General features: G+C 32.2%; 1 protein-coding gene across 3 annotated transcripts in view; it reads left to right on the forward strand.

The window, feature by feature from the left end:
• LOC132739948 (transient receptor potential cation channel subfamily V member 6-like) overlaps nt 1–25,416 on the forward strand; it is an 86,569-nt gene that overhangs the window by 15,653 nt on the left and 45,500 nt on the right. For 2 of the 3 annotated variants that reach the window (XM_060727793.1, XM_060727795.1), the window contains exons 2-5: nt 9,363–10,212; nt 21,476–21,728; nt 23,790–23,945; nt 25,212–25,366. In XM_060727793.1, the coding sequence (XP_060583776.1) occupies nt 9,940–10,212; nt 21,476–21,728; nt 23,790–23,945; nt 25,212–25,366 (837 nt within the window). In that variant the 5' untranslated portion in view covers nt 9,363–9,939. Of the gene's footprint in view, nt 1–3,869; nt 4,501–9,362; nt 10,213–21,475; nt 21,729–23,789; nt 23,946–25,211; nt 25,367–25,416 lie in introns of those variants that run through there. The other variant, XM_060727794.1, reaches the window with a different exon arrangement.

A 25,416-nucleotide genomic window follows, 5' to 3' on the forward strand; every position in this document is an offset into this window, starting at 1 on the left:
TATTCTCCCCCTATCCTTGGCAATTTATCCCCATTCACACTGTTCTCCCCCTTTTCTTGGCAATTTATCCCCATTCACACTGTTTTTTTACTTTCCTTGGCAGTTAATATCCCCATTCACACTATTCTCCCCCTTTCCATTGAAATTTATCCCCATTCACACTGTTCTCCCTGTTTCCTTGGCAGTTTATATATCCCCATTCACACTATTTTCCCCCTGCATAAATTACAATGACCTTAGTCTTTCCATTATCTGCAAGTTTTATTTAAATATTTGTAGTTCCTATGTTACCTTTCAAAGTATAAGAAGAAATTAAGCTTTTTATAACATTTGAAGATTTCCCATTAAAATGTTACCCCCACTAATAAAGATGGACATGATTAATTGTCCAATTATGACACAGTTGTGGGTGTTATATTGATTTGCCCTACTTATATGTCTTAATTTCAGCTAACTATGCCAGAATATTAAAACCTGTCAAACTTCCAGGCAATGTAAGCCTGAGAAATGGCAAAACACAAACAAAGCGAAAGATAGCTCGGTAAAGGTGGCCAATCAATAATGTTTTAGAACTTACACAATTTTAGCATTTTTGAGGCTTTAAATGGGTCTTTAATTTCAAAAATTTAGAGACAAGATTATACAAAAATTTGAATTGGGACTTTAATGATAGTAACATACTTTTGTCCGCCAAGTCATTTTTGCGGGAGGGCTTTTGTCCGCCCTGTTATTTTCATGGGAGGGCTTTTGTCCGCCTTGTCATTTTCACGGGAGGGCTTTTGTCCGCATTGTCACTTTTTGACGGGAGGCCTTTTGTCCGGGAGGGCTTTTGTCCTACACTCGATTCTTATAGGTGTCAAGATAAATGGTTACTGCTAATTGGAAGATAATGACATTTTGAATGTTTTACAAACACAAGTATATTCCATAACACTTTTTTCAATTTCCAGATTTTGGATGTAAATTTGAATTGAAAAAACCCAAATTTTATCCGAAAATCGTTCGGAATTCAGAATTTAGAAGTTCGTAATTCAGAGGTATTAATTACATAGAAAACAGCAGGATAAATTTTGGGACCCTAAAAAATGTTTTCAGATTTTAGAAGTTCCGGAATTCGGAAGTTACACTCTTTGACTTGAGATTGTTTTAAAGAGTCCACTGATATTTTTATACAGTTTCAAGCTGAAAATACCGAATTCGAAAAGTCAGCAGTGTGTTACATATTTGGCCCATACCGTAGAGTCTTAATTGCTGAGTAGTTTATAAGTCGTTGACTTGTAGTACCTTGTCCCTTACTCCTGTTGGTTTGAATCCCACCAAAGACTGCAGATAACTCCAAAACAAGGTCAGTGAACCTAGAGTTTTTATTGCTTAAAATGTTTCAGCTATTGATTTCTTTAAAAATCATGGGAAGGTTTAAATAGATTTTCATTTTACATTTTCAGAATGTACAGTTTGCTATAATTTTGCAACTCTTAAAAAATAAGCCTTCACCTCTAAGGAAATGAACGTGAGCTAATCTTTTTAACATTATTTAAAGTAACCCATGTAATTAATATGATTTTTAAATAGTAAATTGAATAATACATTATTGAATATGAAAAATGCATTTGCAAAAACAGCTTGTTAGAAAAGGGTATGATCAATATAGATTGATTTTATGACTAAAAACAAACACAGTGTCACATGCAGAATAAAAGTTTCTATTTGACCTGATTCTAGGTAAAAAAACAACACAGGTTTCCCAGAATCTGTTGGTTGTTGTAGGCGATTGTTAATTATACTTTTTAAACATGTCAATTAAACTCAATTATAATTATATGTCAGTGGGCCAAGGTTGTTTGTCCCCAGTGTAGGACAAGACTTGTTAGTACTGTGAAATTGAAAACTTTAATTGAAACAATAAATCAATTACTGTTTATCTGTCCAGCCCATGCCTTTTAAATTGGGAAAATTTAGCAATATAACAGATAGGAAGTGGGAATATATAACCATTCACCTTTGATTCAAATAATAATTAACATTAAAATTGTGCTGTTCATAAAATCATTTGGGAATCCTGCCTGTACATGGATCTTAATTGTTTACCTGATAGGGAAATATCCTCTCCCAATTTTTGGGAATTTTCATGATAAAATTGTGAATTTTTTCCAATGGCAGAATATATAATTAAAGGCCCATAATGCCTCAAAAAATGCTTTTTATTTTTGGTGTCCTGTTAAAGCATCCAGAAAGATTGGCTATATTTACCCGAAACCATCTTTTGCTCCTGTTGCTTTTTTGAAACTAGAACAGTGTATATATATAGTAATTTAGTATTTTGTATGTATTGTCCAACAACATTGACCTGGCACTCTTGCATTTGACCCCATAGTCGGTAAATTCGGTAAACATTACAATCTATTGTAAATCAATATGAATGTACATGTAACTATATAACCAGTTGTTAAATGATCTAAATTACAAATCCCTCTTAGCACAGTCGTAAAGTGCTTTAACTTCAAGAATATAGACGCACACTCGTAGGTTTGAATCCTGCTTCAGCCACTTTTATATTTTTTTCTTATTTTAAAATTGCTATTTCTCTCTTAACTCGTGCAAAACGTTTTGAGTTTTGGTTGTGTATGAATTTTAATTTGTATTATGGACGTGCTGTCCTTTTTATTAATTAAAGATAATGTAATGAAGTAAAAAATAAAATTGTATAAAAACACTACTTAAAAGGTATCCTAAAAACAAGATGTAGTAAAACGATTTCAAATTAATTTCAAAATGAAATAAAAAAATGTATGTCCTCATAACATGGTGTTGGTAAGGTATCGAACCAGGGAACTTCAGATCAGTAGTCAGGCATCTATACCAATACACCACAACTCATTGACGTGTGAAGTAATAAAGATATCAATATATTCGTTAGATACCACTGTTTATCACCTGACCTTTACGGAAATTAATGAAGTGCCAGGTCAATATTGTTGGACAATAAGTCAAAATACTAGTTTGTTTACATTTTGCTGCCTATATTAGAAATGATATGACATAGACAGCCTTACATTCCTTTGGTAAATTTAAGCACATTACATGCTCCAAAACCGTTGTTTTAATGTTAAATACTCATGTTTGCCCTTTCTAAATTAAGAAGGAAAATTGTATTCATTTCTGAGGCATATTGTGCCTTTAAACATTAGGGAATTCTGCCTGTCCAAATCATGTCTTGATTGCGGTTTGTTGACAGTGATAGGTGGAATATCTCTTGCAGCTTTGGCATATAACATTTACATTACATTTACAATAATTGTTATAGATAAGTGAAATTTGAAGACTAATAATTTTCCTTGCTCCTTTTAGGCTTTTTTCCTTGCTCCCTTTCAGCTGTTTTCCTTGCTATCCTTTAGCTGAAATCTTCACAGGTTCTCTTGCTTTTACTTATATTATTTCAAACACTGAGAATAGACCTGTGAGCCAGGCAGCTCTTGTTATAGTCACTTATATATGATATTTTATTTCAAATAGCCCTTTTTGTCAAACTTAAGATAATTATTACTATGTTTTTGTTAACATTTTGAAGGAATGACTTTTAAAAAAATGTGATTGATAATACTAGAATTGATCCTTTCACCATTGCAATCAGACCCCACCCTGTTCTTAAAGTACCCGGGCTTAACATGTTGTTAACGGGAATTCTGAAAAAAATGACAACACAGAAATTTCTGTGTATAACCAAATAATCTGTTAATGCTAATATAAAATCTAGGGCAATTGTTAATAGATTAGGGTATACCGGTACAATAAGTGACAGAGATTATCTAAATTATGCGATTAACCTATCAAGATTTCACTCCTAGGGGAAATAAATCAGCGGGGTTACCGGTTGAAGTCAAATCGGAAGACATGAACAGTCTTCCGGTAATGAATTAGATAAACATTGCTGTAAACATTGCGACAGTCCCACAAAGGATTATATGCCATTTGTAAATGATAGTGAAGAATTCCATTTTCGATAAGAAATTTCAAATAGTGATTGCGGTTTTTAAGATATCCTTAAAAAATATTGAAACAGACGGCATGGACTGATACCTAAAGGGCGATTAAAGTAAATTGAGCATATGACTATGCGTGGTTATAATAAAAGCAGCGTTATTGAATTTTCTTTTCTGTCGTTTTCACTATCAGATAGTTGAGCTGTAAAATCTATCATCGGTCCGATACTAGTGTAATGTACGTGTGCTTTAAAGGAGTTAATAATAAGTCCCGTTGTAGGCTTGATATTACTAAATATTTGATATTTGAATTGTAAATATGGATATAGGAATTATTTTAAATATGTAAACGCCATTGAAAGTGTATAAATATCAGATATCATAATAATTTTATGGAGAAAAGTGTGAACTGTAACAAAGGTTTTAAACTAACTTTAGAAAATTCTTTATTGTAAAGTCAATTTAAGGATTTAAATAGGAACATGTGTTAAGATACACATTACTGTTGTCATATAGACAAGTAAGAATTTTTAACTTTTTATTCATGGTAATTTTTAAAGTTTTTTATGCGTAAATTTAAGTAAATAACATTGTACAGTAGTTGTGATTTAGGTAATTTGTATAATTTGTTTATATCAGCACCAAAATGGAATAGTTCTAAAAACCATGAAAAATTTACATTTTTGTCAATATCCCTCTTTAAAAATGTTAACTTAATAAATGTAATAACATGTTCATTCTGCATATCAGTAAGCTATCATGAAAAACCATGGTCTACCATGTAACAAAATTACAGACCATGGTAAAATGACCATGAATGACCATGGTGTACTATCAACATAATTTTTATGCCAATAAATACCTATATAAATTAAATAAAAAAATATGAAACACTTGTTTTTCTTCCCAAAAGGGATATGAAAGTAACATAAATAATGTTAAAAGAAAAAAAATGTTGACCCTTCTGGGGTTTGAACCCATGGCCCTGAGTTTCATTGTATCTAACAGTAGTTCTAGCCTTATAATTTGAATACTCTTCAAAGCGGAGGTAAACCTTACCACAATGCAACTTCCAACATGGCATCCAAATCCATGTGTGATTGTCAACAGCATAATATATATGTTTTAAAGTGTTTAAACAATGGAATTAATCACTCAGATTTTGCTAACTAACATGTTTCCCAACACCCAGTTTTAATATTTCACAAATGGATTTAACAAACATTATGGAATAAACACTGATAAAGATGTAAACACAAGGAAAATATACATGTGGGAAAAGGCGGGAACATTTTAAAAAGATAAATGGCAAGCACTGATTGTTTTATATGCAGGCTGACTGGTCTACAAATAAAAGTGATCACAGAGGAAACAAATTCAGTCAAGATATACTATTATTATGTTAGTCTACATCATAAGTAATTTACGAAAGTTGTCTTACACTGGGGTCGTGTAACATAACATGGTCAACCATTGCTAACCATGATCTGCATGTGAGCCATGTTAGTTCATGTTATTTCATGATAAAACATGATACATTTCACCAGTGGGAAAAAATTAACATGGTAGAACATGGTGCCAGTAGACATGATCTACCATGTTATTTTATGGTAGACCATGGTGTTAGCAACCATGGTTAGGTGACCATGAAAAGCTGTGGTGCCATTTAACAAAACATGGTCTACTATGGTAGTTTATGGTTATAGGACCATGAAATACCATTGTAGTTCATGGTTAAATGACCATGAATTTCGCCGGGGTGGTGTTTTAATGGTCTTTTACAAGTAGGCCACATTTAAAATTTTCATTTTACTAACTTCAGTTTTCATTTTTTTCAAATTAACAGAAGTGATTATCCAAAACTTAAATAAAATTAAAGTTAATAAATAAATAAATAAATACACAATATATAGAAAGCTTTATAAAGTTCAGTGTTTGTTTTTTGTCAATAATTAATAACACTGTGTACTTTACTCCATTTTCAAAAAATATGGCTTTTTTTTAATTGGCACAAATTTATTCCACCTACTATTTTAGTAAGCAAACATTATTTGTGTTTACTGTTCTTCTCCCTTGGTGTATTTTTTTAAAGAAACAAGTTTGAAATAGAAAATTAAGGTGGTTTTGAAATATTTGTTATAGTACATGTAGCTATTTCGAAATATGATTTAAAGTGTTGTCAAGAAATTATTAAAGGGACTCCACTTAGATTTTTTGACGGAACTGGATAAAAATATTTGACATTAACATTTCATGTAGGTATAGACCAATAAATTATTCATTACTTGTGTGCAAAATTTTAAATCATTGGCTCACACCATCTTTCTAGAATATAATTATTGTAAGCAACAACGCTTTTCACTCAAATCGGTGTGTCTGTTATGAGAACATTACTGGTGTATATAATTATAGAAAAATGGTAAGAAATATGAACACAGTTTGAGTATAATTGCAATATTACTATTTTACATATTAGGCAAAAATGACAGTAATATTTTATTTTTTTTAATATTAACACACAGTTTGAGAATAATGGTAATGTTACGTCTCATAATATTTTGTGAAAAGATAAAATACTTAATAGCAAAATGCATAACACACAGTTGAAAATGGCAATAAACAATAACTGTTTGAGAAAAATGGCAACATCTCTCATGATTTGTGTGTATAGATAAAAAAGCAAAAAAAAAGACAATAACACATTTTGAGATTGTTAAATGGCAACATATTACTTGTTTAATATGTTCCTTGTAAAAAAAAAAATGTTCATAAACAATTACACATTTATAGCATAATTATAGTATATGTATAGACCCAGCGTTAGTGCTTCGGTACGTTCTTAAGACCAAAAACTTTGACCAAAAACAATCTATATTAAAAAGGGGCATATCTCCTAAAGTATTGCTTTCAGGATAATGCCCTTAAATGTTTTATCATAATAACCAAGTGTGACAAGTTTCATGTTGATAAGTACCTTTCATAGGTTTGTAATCATTCTTCTTAATAAGCAATTTTGACAAAAATCAAAAAAGTTTTTGACAAAAGAGTTACTTAAAAAGGGGCATAACTCCTAAAAATAGCTTTCAGAATAATGCTCCTTTCTTACATATGCACCTTTACTGACATGATTATTTTAGTATATTTTCCAATTTTGAGGTTGATTCCTATTAAAATATTTGAATAATGGGCTATACATTAACGTTATAATGCATGCCAACAAGCATGATATCTATAGACTTTTGCTTCAAAACAGATGAGCCAAAATATTGCCATAAACAATAACACAATTGAGAATTATAATTGCAGCATTACTTGTTCATAGTTTAGGGGGAAAATGGCAATGAACTTGCAAATTAAGAATATACTGGCAAAATTAAATTGCTAGGGATTTTTTGCAATGCACAATTTCAAACTTGGGCAATTAGATTTTAAAATTAAATTTTCTATTGTATATACATGTAAATGTATATAGAAAGAAATAAAGGGGAAATTATTTAATAAATTATAAATGTTTTATTTGAACAAAATTACTTCACCATATAGGGTTAACGCACGTTTTTCCGTGTTATAACGTCTGCAGAGTCCAGAGGAACGGTTGGTGCCCGAGCCCGGTAGGGCGAGGGCTCCAACAGTTCCGAGGGACTCTGCAGACTTTATAACACGAAATAAACGTGCGTTGACGCTATTATAGCATAAAATTTTCAAACAGATTCGTCATGTATAGTTTATACAAAACACAATTACATTAAATTCTTGTGCTTGGACGGTATTTATCCAATTTTATGTTTTACGTATGCGTTTCATTTTTCCGGGGCCAACAACTTGGAAAATTCTCGGAACCGAACGAAATTTTGAATTTTAATTGATTTAACAAAGCTTGGCCTTTGGAGATTTATTATCTCAACAAAAAAAACGTTACATTACTCTACCCTCTACCCAAGACAAAACATGACCCTCAGAAATTCTTAGAATGATTTCAGATTGATGAGTGACATCAGAATCGGTTTTTTTTTTCAAGCAAACAAGTTTATAAAAAAAATCAGGCACTAAGCATTATTCTCTCAAAGAAATATAAAGAGCATTTATCAACATTAACATAAATAAAAAACATTTTCTCATATTAATTTTGTGTTATCTAGTTTTGTAAGTTAATCGGAGTGTTAAACTGAATGACAGGTAGATTCTACTGTAGGCCTATTTGTTTACATTGACAACTGTCCGTTTCTTAGAAAGGGCAACAACTAAGATTTATAGCACCGATGTCTGTACGCCGTTTTTCCGGCATAGTTTCTTGAATATGCGACTGAGGCCCTCGAATCAATAAATTTCAATATAACAAGAGCGCATGACTCTTTGGCAAACAGGCCAAATCGTCATTTTTTGTTTGTTTGTTTACTGGGCCCTGTATGTATTGCGCATAGGTGAAACCGGGCTATAACAAGAGCGCGTGACTATGTTAACACATGGTTTTGGTCCCGTTATAACATGGGCAAAAGAGGGGAAAAATATTAGCCGATTTTATGCTATAATAGGTATTCAAGATTTGGCAATGTCATTTTCTACTTGTTGCCCGATTGAAAAATTATAAAATCAAGTTTCTCTTTTCAGGGGGTGTATTGTGCTAACATAAGGTTATCTATAAGACAGAGATTTATTTTAGATTAATCCTTTATAATAAAGATCAGTGGAAAGGTCAGGTTGTTTTATAATCTTTATGTAATACAAGTGGGGCTTTATGGTCAAGTGTTATTGTTGAACAACCACAAATATTTTTGTACTTGTTTATTGATAATAAAAATCCACCAGTCTAAATAAATCTATAATACTTGCACTTTAGAGATCCCAGATCTCTCTTATTGTATTCCTTTTGAAGATTGAATTGAATTTTATTTATTTATTTACATTATGTATATATTTTTTTGCTGTTTTAACTTGGATAATATTAATATTTTCTTGATAAGGTTGGTTTCAAAGCAATAAAATTTATAAATTTATGCTTTTATATTTTTTTGATTTCTTTTTTTTTTATATAGATCTATATATAAAATGAAATTTTATTTGCATTTTGGTAATTGTGTTGACTAATTTGCTTAAGTTTCGTTATCAAGGAATGATAATGTAAAGTTGCGATACCATAATACTAAATTTGAGTTTATGGTATTAATAACCTTTCAATTGTCAAAATTAAAATAAGATTGAATATATAGTTGTTGTTTTTTTCTATTAAATTTTGTTAGAATTATAAAATTATACTGATACAAAGAATTACGTATTTTAGGAACGAAAATTGACAGTATCGCATGTTGCAGTCTTTCTTGAGCTATGAAATAGCAGATATTGATTAAAATTGATAATTGACCACTTAATTATTATTTTTTCCAGATTGTTAACAAGAGGAGTGATTATACAGATTTTCCAGCAACTGTTCGCTGATTATGTATAATTTGCGGAAATGACATAGACGATTATGAATGTTTATATTAATGTTTTTAGTGCAAAAGAATAAGGAAATTATTCGCAACCGACAATGAATAAGGAGTTCCATTTTGATAAACATCTTGAGTGGATTTATAAATACATGGATTGGAAATATTTTACAGAATTTTCTGGAATAATAAAAAATTTCTATTTAATTGATATATGCTAACACAGTTGTGACTGAAATATGTATTAATAATATTAATATATTTCGTATTTATTTACAAGTGTGAAAAGAGTTAAAACAAAGTGACCGTTTTTTTTCATCATAATGAATAAATAGCAGTTTTAATTAATCAATTGTGCTTTCAAACGTAAGAATTTGGCCAAAAATTAATATAGATTCTTGTGTTTTATCAACACTGAATGGCAGTAAATTGTTGCTGATTAAGAGAAATATGTTTGATTCGTTTGAGGATATATCGTGATAAAGTCAGCAGAAAAGATAGGAAAGTTTCAAGTGTGCTTGAGAATTAAAAATATGGGCAATTTAATAAAGAAGCAGCCGGTGGGGGACCCAGACTCCGCATGGCAGGAGCAGAATCGGGAAGTGGAACGTAACCCCATGTACAAGTTTGCCGATCTTAACAGAGGTGGTAAACTTGTTGAAGCATATCGTACTGGGGGTGTTGTTGCTGTACAGGAAATAGCACGGCGTGAGATTGGACCATATTTATACAGTGGTGGGAAAGGAAAGACTGTAGAAAAAATAGATTATATTAAATGGATACGTCAGAGGGAGGCGATGAAAACAGTATGTATTATAGAAACTTTTTTATGTTTTCCAAACTTGTTAAAGAAGGTTTTCTAAGAATTTGTTCTGCACCAATCATTTCTAATCCCGATCCCACAAACTTCTATTGTGAAATAGCGATGACATTGACCTTTGGTGTAATTTTAGCAATGCAGTGTGTGGATGTAAGGTCATACAACTGAGTTTACAATTGCTTTGCATTCTTTTGAAATATACATGTAGTGCTAATTATAATTTTAACACTAAAATGTTACAAACAGGCCTGCTGTCTGACTAGACATTGTATTATGATGACCACTCAATTCAAGAATTTTATATTTTATTAGAAATAAACTGTTCCATGTTTATAGCTGATGAAGTCTTAATATACAATTTTAGTGATTTTAAGACCAAGCTTAATTGTATGAAACACTGAAAAATATCTATTAACTATTGCCAAAAAAGCAACAGAAGAAAAAGATGGTTCATTTTTTAGTAATTGGCCAAAGAGTAAATTTTTGAACACTATAAAAATACACTTTTAAGAGAGAAATTAAAATATAAACATTTTAGGAGGCCTTGTGGGTCTTTCATTCAATTCTCTAGCTCTTGAAAAAAACTTTATTATTATATTATTAATAACTGCATGTTTGTTACATCATTGTTTATTGGATAATTGTGATGTTTAGATAGTTTTATATACACAGCTGCGTCAATTTATGAGGAAATTTTATTATTTTTCTCCCAAAAAGGAAATTTGCTGTATTATAAATTTGTTATGACCGTATATAAACTGTTGCTTACATTTATATATATGCAAACAGTCGTTTATATAGGACCATAATTTAATAACCTGTCAGAAATCTTTATATAACTAACAATATAACGTTGGTTAACAGTACCTATTTACACATGTTCTTGTCTTCATCATTTCATTGGTAATAAATTTTATTTTCAACATTTAGGACAAATAAAATGTCTTTTGACATCATTTTTTTAAAGGGATGTTAATAATGGTGACTGTTTTCTCAATCATGCTGGCATTTATTCTGATTATTCTTGGAAGGGTTGAGTTTTCATTTCAAAAGCAAAAATGTGAAATAAGCAAAGAAGAATGTGAAACGAAATCACAAAGAAATGCGATGAAAATGCCGGTCTTTTATTAAAATAAAACAGCTGAGCATGCAGTCTGTAAAAATGTTTTATGTTTTACCGTTGATTCTGTTTTCGTTAAAAATAAAGCAAATCAAAAGGTTAAAATGATCGTGTAATGAAAAGTAGGGCCATTACCAGCCTGAGCAAACATAAAAATCATTGTTGCTAACGATAGTAAACTGGAATTACTTTCCTATACCAGGTTTATCTTAGAGGGGAGAGATTGTACAAAGACCGAATCAATATTAAAACGATTTTGTTTCCCTCAGGGAAAAATCAATGTTTATAACTACACTTTACATGCAAATGTTAATAAAGGTGTTCGTAATAAATATTTCTGTTTTTCAAAAGCGACTCTTCCATGTTCCTATTGCTATTATTAGGTTATGTCAGACAAATCGTTAAAATTATTAGTGTAAAATAAATATTCCGTATCAACTGGTAACATAGAATGTATTATGTAAGATTTGACAGAATCTGAATTTTCTATGTTATGAACAGAGTAAGAGAAATAACTGCATATTCTTATTCCTATTTTCATTGCCCATATCATGTATGGGACCTTGCAGAGATGGGCAACTAAAATGCTAAAGTTAAAACAATACAACAAAGCCACGGCTGCAAGCCAAAAAAGCAAATATATTCTTTATACTTTATGTTATGTTCTTTATCTAGAGTACATTTTGGATCTAGATTAATTTTAGTGCCTAATCACAAATCATTTGTCAGTTCGCTGTTATGAAAGTTGTAAGAAATTGTCATACTCATAATATCCATGACAATATTATATAGCAGTGATTTATTTACCTTTTCTAAAAGCATAGTGGACCTAATGCTAATATGCCGCTTGTATTTATATATAGCCAGGCCACTCTGAGTGTTTAGGACAAAGAGTGACGACTGCTTCCAGGTTCATTTTAATATTGTCTGCTAAACTTTATTATTTTGTTATTGAAATACCTCAAACGAAAAAATTTGAGGCAAAAATTTCACAATTAAATTCAGCTAGAATTACAAGTTCAAAAAATAATAAAAATGATCACATTTTTTAAAAATTTGTTCGAGAAATTGATTGGCTATTAATATAATAAAAAAGTACATTAGGTATGTGTAAACTTCATTTTCAATAAAGCCTGATTGGTCAGTTTAAGGTTGGGTTTGAATTACGTCGGTTATTGTTTGACTTCATTCATGGACATTTATGGTAAACATTTAAACACAAGTAGATTATGTTTGTTTAAGATAAGGGTGTCACAAGAGTCTGTTTGCATGAGTTAGAATCATTCAGATTAATTTTGTATGAAATTCACATTTTAAAATTCATATTCTAACTGCCGCCGGCTTAAGAACTCAATTTTTTAGGGAGAGCATTAGATAATAATCCTGGAGAAGTTGGATCAATCTTTGGGCAAGGTTTCATTTCTCTGTGTCATTTGAGCCGCGTCACAACAAAACCAACATAGTGCGTTTGCGACCAGCATGGATCCAGACCAGCCTGCGCATCTGCGCAGTCGGATCAAGATCCATGCTGTTCCCTTACAAACCCTGTGACAAGTATAGAAAAAGGTAGTGAATAGCATGGATCCTGATCAGACTGTGCGGATGTGCCGGCTGGTCTGGATCCATGCTGGTCGCAAACGCACTATGTTGGTTTTGTCGTGAGGTGGCTCATTTGATCTTGAACAGTCTAATGGTCATTTGACTTTCTTAGCGGATTTAAAAATCATGTAGGCTTAGTAGTCAGTCTCTCAAGGAGAAACTGGTTATTTACTGGTTAGTTATTTAGGAATGTCCATTAGATGCGTGGACTGCTGAACTAAAATCAAAGCACAGAAGGCGCTGAATTTGTTTGGGTCTCAGAATGTCAGAAAGGTGAAGGTTGTGAGATTATAAGCCAATTAAATTTGTTTTTGTATAGTGCCACCAATGCTTTCCAGCGTTTTTAGTCCCCTAACGGTTTAACCGGAGGGGACTTTAGGTTTACCCTCCGTCCGTCTGTCTGTCTGTCCGTCTGTCTGTCTGTCCGTCAGTCCGTCCGTCCGTCCACAAAACTGGATCCCGCGATAACGCAAAAAGTACTGAAAATATTTTTATGAAACTTGATATATGGATAGATGGCAGTATGGAGATTATGCACGTCTTTTTCTTTTCTTCCTATGTTGAAAATTCTGGTTGCTATGGCAACAAATAGCCTGGATTTCAAGATTTCTGATTTAAATTTTTCAGCTTTTTCACTATAAGTTCTTTATTTCTTAAGGTGTTTACTTCAAACTTTAAATATAAGTTTCTGGTCATCAACCACATCATATGTGACAAGGTTTACAACTCTAGCACAAAAATTATCAGTATTACCTCCCTTGAACTTAGAATTTTTATGAAAAAAATGTTGTCTTTTTTAAATAACTTCTTTATTTCCTAATGTATCTACTTCAAACTTCATATATATGTTTCTTATTATCACTCAACATTTTTGAGAAGGTTAAATACTCTAGCAAGACTATTTCCAGAATTATGTCCCCCTTGAACTTAGATTTTTTTCGAGAAATTGGTATTTTTTACTCCAACTTCTTCATTCCTTATAGGATTTACTTTAAAATCCCACATCGTAATAATATGACAAGGTTGTATAAACATAGTTTCCTTACTAACACATTACTGTGAAATAGACAAACTTAGAACTCAAAAGATTTAAGTTAATTCATTCATGTCATTCATTCACTGGTAAAATTGAAATCAGAATGTTGCTGGGGTTCTAACCGGTAGGGGACTTATGAATTGCTTGCAATACTATGATAATTGCTTGTTATTGTAGTAAATTGGCTATAAGACTAATAGCAACACTGATATTCAATTCAATGTTTATTTGACTTTAATTAAACAATTTGAAAAAAAAATGACTTGCCTTAACTGGGATTTGAACTCCAGACCTCTGGCTTCCTAAGCGAGCGCGCAAACCCCTAGGCCACGGTGAGGCCACATGTTAAAGGCCTGAAGAAAACCTTATTATTCTAAATTAGGGTTTGTAATGACGCTAACTTTTGTTTAAAACAGATGTAAATAATCATGGAGCTTACTATAAGCATGTTTATCTATAAAGAATAAAACAATATTAGAAATCTTCGACCATTCAGGAACTATTTTGCTTGAAAATTAATGTGCCTGTCATTTGACCATCTTTACGCAGTGATCTCCCCTGAATTTTTCGGTGTTAGTGTACATATAAATTAAGGTAGGTAACCGCTTCAAAAAAGCGGACTACTTTCGGCATTTGCAATTAACAGCGTCAGGGTCTGAAATTTCGCTACCATTATTTGTTTGGTCTGACGACCCAAACAAATAAAAACAAAACATGATGCAGATCAGCATAAAACCACAAATACAAACATTTTAAAGTTTACAAAATATTTAAACCCTTAATACAATTTGCTGGAACTGAAATTGACTATATCTTTTGCCACTGGGCCAGCCTGTACATTTTGTGCAGTCTCAGACTACACTGTGCATATCCAGTAACCCATGAATGTGCATATATCGTAAAAGTAACGCTGAACCTGTGCAACGGTACTGCCAAAAACAAAAAATAACACAGAAAGTGAATGAACCAAAATATTTTATTCTAAATTGAATTAAAAGAAATTAATGAATTTTACGGCTGATACAACATTTTACTTTAACATTGTACCAGCATTACAATTTTTTTCAGGAATAATTGTTTACTTCTAAAGATCATTTGTGAGAAAGACAACCTGATTACTGTTTTGAAGGTGACTTTTGTGTATCGTCAAATAAATATGTACAATCAACACATTTAAAATATTATTTTTTACATATTCTGTATACCTAAGACATTTGTCAAACTACAAGTGTCGTATAACAATAGAAGGAAGCTGGTCAAATAAGATATAGCTACTTTTAATGAAATAACCGCTGTTGTTTCAGTGCTTCATTCACAAATTCGACGTTACCTTGTAAAAATGGTCTCAGTTACGTTCTATCTGCTAAATTAAGTTTAATGTGACATGCATAGATTGATAAAAATGTCTCAGTAACAATGAATATAAAAATCATAAATTAATATGTACACTATTGTATTTAAAGTTGTCAACGAAACTAAAAAATCGCCATCAATACCCTAGTCATCATTTTCACGAATGATCTTGAAAAATAAACATTTTCATGGAAATATTTTTGATGAGATTTAAAGTATAATGTCTCATTAATTCCAATAATCCAATTTGGTGTACAATAAAAAATGGCCTGGTCCATTTACTTATCGCGGTGCTGAGACCTTTTAGCCCAAAAAGCTTTGAATTAATCCCAATTGCACAATCCTGCGTTACTTTTGCACAATTCTGCGTTACTTTTGCACAATTCCTGCATTATTTGCACATTCCTGTGTTACTGGATATACATGGTGGACTAGGCAGTTGGCCGTCTAATTTTAATTTTTCATCTTCATATCACTGAAATAGAAAATGGATAGTTTAAAATATGGAAGCTGGGCAAGCAGGTTTATAAAGGGCAGAACAGCTGCACAGAATTTACTAGTTCAAATTTCACTTTAATTTCCAATGTTATGAATCAGAAGATAATATTATATTAGGTCCACTGAATACTGATACTAAAAATACCATTTAAAATATCCTCTCTTTTTTTCCCAATTTCGAAAAAATTCCCAAAAAATACCTTTGGGAAAAAACTGTTTTGACTTAATGTTTAATCTTAAAAGAAGTGAAAGGTAATTTTATATCATACATATGTTAAAAGATAATAAGTCATGTATTAGGTAGATTTTAAACATCTTAAAATTTTTCAAATTTCTCAGAATGTCTAATAATTTTTCCAAGTTCATGCCAGGGGCCTTTTTCTAAATAGCTGGAAAAGGCATTGCTTTATGCAATCTATAACAGACTGTATACTTTTGACTTTTTGATATTGAATGAAATTTGTTTAAATTAAACATGTACATTAATTAACTGGAACAAAATTTTAATTCAAAGTAGGTCATGTCCATTGGTAGAATTATAATGGGCTGCCGGGTTAAGCAGCCCGGGTTATAGGTTTGATTAAAGTTTAAAGTACAATGTACCCTTTAACCGTGAGAACCAATTTTGACCTAATTTTCTTGTAACCGTTATGATTATAACTTAATACTATTAATATTTGACAATAGCCATTATGCAATTTGATTTGATTAAAAGTACAATTTAAGCTAAAGCTGTCCAAGAAAAGAATGAATGACTGCTTATCATAAAGAATAATTTTTGTTAGTGGTAGAGGGCATGGGGGACCGTTCAGTCTGATGCCTTTCATGATTATGTCATGAAGTATTCATCATAATTATTTATCTTGAATTTGTATTATGGCTTACCCTGCATTTTATATGATGCTCCCTGAAAGGAGTTTTGGGTCTCTGGGGACAAGGGTCACCATTGCTAAAAATAAGTTTTTACACTTTTGTTAATTAACCTATTCCCTCATATAAGCGTGTTTTGACGACTTTTCGTCCCCCCTTTTTAAGGCCTCAAACAGTGCAAAAATGCCCTATTTAGGCCCAAACACTGTTTTTTGTTTGAGAAATGTTGTAAAAAAAGTGAGATTTTTTTCGGCGCGGCCCACAGTCAATAATTGACACATCGGTGTTACCAGAAGGGGGATGTGCCAAGAAAATTTTGGACATGTGACAGGCTAAAAATGACCTCAGGTCGATCTTAAGGTGACGTGTAACCAACGCTGAAAAGCCTTTTACTCTATCTCATTGCATTGACAAGTTGCAGTACTTTGAAATCAGTGTTGATGGAAAAAAACAATGCCGAAAGTGATTTTTCGCAATTTTGAGATGTCCCCCCCCATTGTCATGGTAACAGGAAATTTAAGATTGAGCATGTTGCTACAGAGGTTATGGTTCAGTCAACATATGTGTCAAGTTTCATCAGTATTGAAGCATTTTTCATAGTTTTATAGCAGTTGGAACTTGTAACAGGAGGCTTTTCAATGAAAACGGTCATTTTTCACAATATGCTCATGGGGTAAAAGGTTAAAGCCTTCATTTTGTATACTGGTGTCAAGGTCACATTTGGCAGTTCAAAATCTGATTTAAACTACAAATCAAGTGTTAGGAATCAGCATTCAACTGGGCATTAGGAATTTGTGTGTGTGAAGTAGACGCCTTCCTGCACATTTTATAAATAATGTTTAAGAAAAATATGCTGAATATTATTTCATTACCAGGCAGAGCCTACACATTGATTTCAAGTAATAGAAAGAGCACCGAAACACGAGGCTATCTGATTTGTACGAGGGGGCGTAGCCCCCGAGTATTAATCAGATTGCCGAGTGTTTTGGTGTTCTTTCTCTTTTGTATCATAGTCAAACATAAAAGCACGTTCCCTGCTGTCATAATATGAAACCCCGGCAAAAATGAACCAATGAACGAACATCTGAATATGACATTTCTGTCGCTTTCCCTTTCTCTGCCGTAACAATATGTAAACCCCAGCAAAAATGAGCCAATCGATCGGCATGCTCTGGAGTGCGGGTAACTAATACCCGCACTCCAGTTAACGCACTGTGCATGTATATGTATACGATTTAACCCTGACACATTTTCAACAGAAAGGTCTCCAAACTATGATACAAGCTTTGTTACAACATCAGTGACTTTTTTTTACCATAAATCTCTTTGACCTATGACCTTGCATACAAATAAATGTCAATTCTTTCATTATAAAAAAAGAATAACTAATTTTGTTCATGCTTACTGAAAGCTTCAACCTGCTGAATTTATGTAATGGGTTTGCTCAACTTTAAATTTGGAACAGTCCATTCAATGTTCAAGGGATTTTAATATGCAATTTTTATATGAAAGTTGAGCAGTATAAAGCCTAGTCAGATCTCACAGATTTTCATACTGTTGGCAAAGACTTATGACTTTTAATGCCGTCATAATTGATAAAAATTAAACTTCAATAATATTTTTGTTAATTTAACTTTTGATTTAGTGATGCTCTATGCAACGATTCTCTATGCAACAAGTTGCAGACGGCGCGAGAAAATGTTTTTTAAACAGCAATAATTTTGCAATCAATTTGGTAAAACATTATTAAGTTACATGTTATTTCTGGTATGACTTGAACCAGTAATTTTATAAATTCATTAATTGTTCTTTCCCATTCTTCTGTTTATTTTTAATTGCCCAAAAGAATTTTGACATGAACTCTGCATTATATTATGGTGAATTGATAAGTCAATAATCTGCTTATACATAATAAATTTTCAGAATGCTGTGCATTTTCATTTTATTTTTGTTTTGCTTTTGAAGCGATTGTGTTATAATAGGGTGAATCGATTTTGCTATAACAATACATGTAAATGCTGTATTACATATGTCATTTTATGCCAGGCAATTTTAGTTCATGCATTTGAAATTCCTCGGTGTCTAAAAAAATAAACCCTGCATTTTGTGTACAAAAATTGATTGCGTGTGTTGGCTCCGTTTGCTTTTTATCAAAATGAATAATAAAGTTAAATGTATTCTATAAAAAGTTCAGTTGGTTGATTTAGTTTAAGAACTACAAAATTCTAAGCTTTGATATAATATTAATTAATATTTACAGAATGACCTAATTTTGTTGTGACGTGTTTAATAGTATTTGCATAGGAGCTGTTCAATAATAAATGAAAGCAGGAATAGAATTATTTCAAAGACTTGAAAAAAAGTACTGAATAAATGCTTGCATTTTAGTTCCCCTGCAGGTGTTTACATGGGAAGCCAGGGACTGTAGGTTCACTGGCAGTATATTCTAACTCTGTGTACTTCACCCTGGTAACTTGATTAGGTCTAATAAGGGCCGGCTAAAAGTTAAGCAGAATTAGACCGAAAGGCTTCTTTCTAATGCACAACTCAGAGCTCCTACAAAAGGAAGGGATTTGTGCAAAATTTCAGATCATTTACTCACCGTGTTTTTCTAGAATAATTATTCTAATTGTGAAAAATAACCCAAAATTAAAATCAAGTTAAGAATAGTACTAAAATATGATTTTCAATTTATTTCTGAGTATATTTCTTTAAATTATCTTTTGCATATCTTTCTGTTTTGTGTGACCCAGCTGATCTATGTAAAAAAATAAAATTTTAAATTTTGTAGGTTTTTTGGACCTCAGTTGAGTTCCTTTAATATTTAAATATCAGAGAATATGAAATTTAACTGTCAATACTGTCAAAGTGTTTACATTTATGTTGTTGTCAAATTTACGATAAACATATCAGTGCATGATTCTTAATAGCGATACATGTATTTTGATACTGTGGTTTTTATTACATAAATTCTTTCAAAAGAAAAGTTTTACTGATCTTTATCAAAGAATTCCTGCATTTTTATTAGTATGATAATTATGAAAGCCTGCTTTCTTTCAAAATTAAATTTTCTTATCGTACCAAGTTTTCTTGAGAAAAAAAAAAGATTGAGAAAAAAGAAGATGTGAGCACTTATTTAAAAAAAAAAAAAAAAACAATTTTAAGGAACTGTCACATTAATATCAGGGTGGGACTCAACCTGATCTGAATTTATTCAAAAGTAGACATGAATGATGTCAAGGAAAATATTTTTGTCACTATATTCCGCCTGCTTTATTCATTGACGTAATTGGCCCAATACCCACTAGGTCAAGTACAATAATGTTCGTAAAACACGATCATATTTTAATGGCATAATCCGGAAATTGTATTTTGAGTGAATTTAATAATCTGTTTGTTTACTTTTCATTACTGATAAGGTGTTTAAATTCTATCTTCAATTATCCTTGAAGGTTATGAAGTACATAATGTTTGTTGAGTTTGAAAAATTAGCTGTTTAAAGCGAGAATTTATGTAAGTGACATTTATTCAATGCTTGAACAGTAAAATGACATGTCTTTTTTTCCAGTTTTACTGTGGCGGTGGTGAAAATTAGCAAATTTGAAGTGGAACACTGCTTGGTTCTCAGAGAAATTATGAATATTATCTTAATTAAGAGACAATGAAATTGATCAGTGAATTTATTTAAATACTTTAAGATAAAAATTAGAACTTTACAAGGCAATTAAGAGAACTGTTTGAATGCATAATTTGCAATAATAATTTCACTTTAATTGCTATTCATATAGAGCCAGGTCAAACAAATTTTGTCCCGTCTGACCCAGAAGACAGCTGTTAAAAGTTACCCCATACTTCACTGCAGTGTTGTTGTAATGTTCTGGTCCTTTGGAAGCATTGATTCCAGCATGTTAATATAATGCTGACACCAGTGCTAGGGGTTGTGTAATATGTTGTATTTTTACATTATCTCTCATCAACAGACTCAATCAGCAATTTTCATAATGTTTTTCTCATTGCTTCCAAGGGATGTCCGCTGTTCAAGATTTATTAAAGGAACTACACTAAGCTTCAAAAGTCTAATAACATAGAATTTAAATTCCCTACATAAATCAGGTGGGTAACTTAAAACAGAAAGATACACAAAAGACAATAAAGAAATAAAGTACTCAGATTAATTTTAAAATCTGATTTGTGTGCTATTCATGAGTGAAAAGCATCACAACGCTAATTGGAACTTTTTGCACAATTAGAAAAGTTATTCGTGAAAAATGGAGTGAGTGGTCTGAATTTTTTGTACACTATAACTATTTTTATGCATCAGTATTATATTAACAGTTTCAGCAATTTTGGAGAACTTGTAAGTGTTGCTGTTGTTCCCACACAACTGTGAGTTTACATTCCACCAATGATACAGGTTAAAACTTCTCTCACCTTTTTAGGAAGGCCTAGTCTTTCAGGTTTGCCCATTTGAAAAATGTTCGAGTCTCTAAGTTACGGTAAATTTTGGGGAAAATAAGTTGCAATATGACAACCAATTATTAATTGTTATAGTAAAATGTAACTTTTGGAACCAATGACTTGGGGGAGGGGAAAAAAGGGATTATTTGTCATTGGGAACATGTTTCTGTACATCACCCATCAAAAGAATTACACTGTAATGTTGTAAATCTTGTCTCAAATACTCCTCTTCTTTTCTAGTAAAAAATATAGACATATTTAGTAAAAGGTACATACTTAAAACTAAAATTAATATGTTTCAACATTTAATTTCAGGGCTCAACAGTGTGGGAATCAAAGACAGATGAAGAACTTGTGTTAGAGTGGAACGAACATGAAAAGAATAGTTTTAACAAAGTGTCAACACATGAAGCGTGTTGGGACCTTTCTAAACGTGGGGGTGTTGGGGAAACCCCACTCCATCTGTTGTATCTAATGGACAGTGCAGAACATGTAGAAACTGCCAAAATATTGCTCAATATGTACCCCAAGCTGGCCTTGGATTTTTATGAAGCAGATGAATATTATGGTATGTATTGTTGTATTTTTATGCCGGATCATGAGATGCTTGCTTCCCTCTCAATGCTGTAGGTTCAAATCCTAACAGAGACTTGAATCTTAACAGGGACTTTGGATTCTTTTATGTGAGGAAGTACGGAATGCTGGTCAGGTACTACTCAGGTGCCCTTTTATGCCTGAAATAATGCACAGAGGGGGACCTGAGGTCTTCCTCCAACAGTTAAGCTGGGAAATTGCCATATAACCTTTACTGTGTTGGTGCAACATTAAACCAAGCACTCACTTCCACCAACCCTCTCCCCATCCCCCAAAAAGAGATTCTTGCTCTTTAAACATTTTTGTTACAATGAATTTATGAGCTGGATTGTGAGGAAAGCTTTAGGCTTTTTTTAATCACTTCCAAACTTTACTTTTGGAACAAACAGATACTTTATCATATAAGGAAATATGGTCATGACTCCAGTGGAGCTCAAACTTATGATACCTTGGTTCAGAGGCAGAACCCTGAAAGATTACCTTTGTCCTAGTTATAGCCTTGACACACCTTGAGTTGATGTTCTTAATATACCTCTGTCTGAGTACCTCTGTCAGAGTAATGGCCTTAAAATACCTCTGTCTGAGTTACAGTCTAAATTTACCTCTGCCTGAGAAATAGCATATACATACCTCTGTCTGAGTTATGGTCTTAATATTCTTCTATCTGATTTATGGTCTTAATATTCCTCTGTCCAATTTACATGATATGTTTATGTCTGGTTTATGGCCATAACATACCTCTGTCCAAGTTACAGTGATTTATGGTCTTAAATATACCTCTGTCTGAGTGATGGTCTTAATTATACTTTTTGTCTGAGTTACAGCCTTAAAATACCTCTCTGAGTTATGGCACTAATTAACCCTCTGTCAGAGTTATAACCTTAATTTTACTCTGAGCAAGCAATGAGTATGATAATGATACATGATTGTTTGAGTTTGTACCTAAATATACCTCTATCCAATTTACGGTCTAAGTAGCTTTAATATACAGAATTAATTTTAGTTCAGTTGTGTAGAAACTTACAGACATGCTAACAAATCTGTCCCTAGAAATAATCAGTGCTAAGCAATGAGTGTAAAGTTTCTTACTCTAGGAAACAAAGGCTTGACCCAGCTGACAGGGTTTGAACACACATACAAAAGTAGCTATCAATACATGCAAATGCCTAAATTAACCTCTATCCAAGTTAGGTCTTAATAAACCTTTATCCAAGTAAGGTCTTAATAAACCTTTTTCCAAGTTAGGTCTTAATAAAAATCTATCCAAGTTAGGTCTAAATAAACTTCTCATCCAAGTTAGGTCTAAATAAATCTCTAATCCAAGTTTAAGGTCTTAATGAACCTCCTTCCAAGTTAGGTCTAAATAAACCTCTATCCAAGTCTTAATAAACTTCTATCTATGTTAAGTCTTAATAAACCTCTATCCAAGTAAGGCTATGCAAGTTAGGTCTTAATTAACTTCTATCCAAGTTAGGTCTTAATAAACCTCTTTCCAAGTAAGGTCTTAAATAAACCTTAATCCAAGTTATGTCTTAATAAACTTCTTTCTGAGTTAGGTTCCATAAACCTCTATCCAAGTAAGGTCTTTAATAAACCTCAATCCAAGTTAAGTCTTAATAAATTTCTATCCATGTTTAGTCTTAATAAACCTCTATCCAAGTAAGGTCTTAAAAATCCTCTATGCAAGTTAGGTCTTAATTAACTTCTATCCAAGTTAGGTCTTTATAAACCTCTTTCCAAGTAAGGTCTTAAATAAACCTTAATCCAAGTTAAGTCTTAAAAATCCTCTAAGCAAGTTAGGTCTTAATAAACTTCTTTCTAAGTTAAGTCTTCATAAACCTGTATCCAAGTAAGGTCTTAAATAAACCTCAGTCCAAGTTAGGTCTTGATAAACTTCTATCCATGTTAGGTCTTAATAAACCTCTATCCAAGTTTGGTCTTAATAAACCCTTTTTTATACCTTAGTCTAAGTAATGGCCCTTAAATTACAGTTAAAGATTGTTAAATTTATAAATATTTGTAAAATTTATTACAGGTGAAAGTTGTCTGCATTTAGCTACAGTATATGGTGATTTTGAATCTGTCAAACTTTTGGTTTCTAATGGTGCATATGTCAACCAGCGAGCGACTGGGCGATTTTTCCTTCCAGAGGACCAGAAAAATGCCAGGACTAAAACAACCAATTATGAAGGTATGGAATTAAGGAGGTTTACAAAAATTAGAATGGTTTATGAGGAATCAGAATCTATCAGGAATTTTGCTCCTTTTTACATGTTATTTTGGTATACAAATGAATTGCTTTTACACTGGTGGTTAAACCGGCTGTTTAAACTAAAAAACTTAATTCAGTCGATTTTTTTTCGAAGTACATGCCTTTGTTAATTACAAAGTATTCTACCTTTATAATTGATCCTAAAAACAAAAATAAATAAATTGTTAAATGATAAGACTGTGTAAATATAACTTATGTGTGTAACATTTAAACAATGGCCTTTAGTATAAAAAGTTATTCAAACACTCAATGCTATACTTTAAATAGAGGTACAACTTTCCAAACATGCTCTGCAGTTATTATTAGAAAAGATAATGCTTTGAAATTTCAGTGCAAAAGAGATTCCGCTTTGCACAGAAGTTAAGAGAATATTCAACATTACTTAAATTCTTTATAAGAAACTTTATAACTCCAACAGTTTCGATTTCTATATAACCCTCACAGTTATGGGTTCGAGTCAAGTTAGGCCAGACTTTGAATTCATTCATGATAGTGGATGGTTTTACTCAGGTTAGGTCACTGAGACCGTCATCAAGTAAATTTCAGTAAAACTGAAAATTTGCCGTATGACCTTTACAGTGTTGGTGTGGTAATTAAATCCCACAAAAAAAAAAAAAAATTCTGTAATTTAAAACGTTCACCTGCTTCATAACTTAAATAGCCGAGACTTTTCCATCTTTCAATTTTAACCTTTAACCTGCTGGAACTGAAAGTGATCACCTTTTAATTGCCATCAGTATTGAGCTAGGCCAGCGTTCATTATAATCCATACAGTCTGACCAGGCTCTAAACTAACCAACTTTAAAATTTTCATCTTATATCCCTGAAATTGATAATGGACAGTTTCTTGGATTCGGGCCACCCGGGTTCAATTCCTGGATGGTGCAGATCACTTTCGTGTGATTGATCATGAAATCCTTTCCATGGTCATTCGCTCTGTATCTCTGCTTTGGCATATGCAGAACTTATAGTTCCTTACAAAATTGAAGGCATGTAGTACTGGTAAACTTGTTGACAGCGTGCCCAGGAATGATGCTGTGGCTGAACTATGCTCTGGTAAGTTCAATGTGGCTTACTGTCGTGATCCAGAGTGAAAACTACCTATACCACCACCACCGATGGACAATTCCATTTAAGAAATAAAGAAACAGGTAAATGGTTTAATCATAAAATTACTTGTTTCAGGTTATGCATATTATGGGGAATACCCATTAGCATTTGCTGCATGTTTTGGTTACATGGACATTTACGACTACCTCATAGATAATGGAGCCGACCCGAACCTCCAGGACTCCTTCGGAAATACTACCTTGCATATGGTGGTTATAGCTGACCAACCTGTAAGTGAACGGTTTCATAAATTATATAAAAAAATGAGTCAAAAATGGAA

The sequence above is a fragment of the Ruditapes philippinarum genome, unplaced genomic scaffold (assembly GCF_026571515.1).
Source record: "Ruditapes philippinarum isolate M1 unplaced genomic scaffold, ASM2657151v2 ctg5254_1_1_1_1, whole genome shotgun sequence".
NCBI classification, from domain to species: Eukaryota; Metazoa; Mollusca; class Bivalvia; order Venerida; family Veneridae; genus Ruditapes; species Ruditapes philippinarum.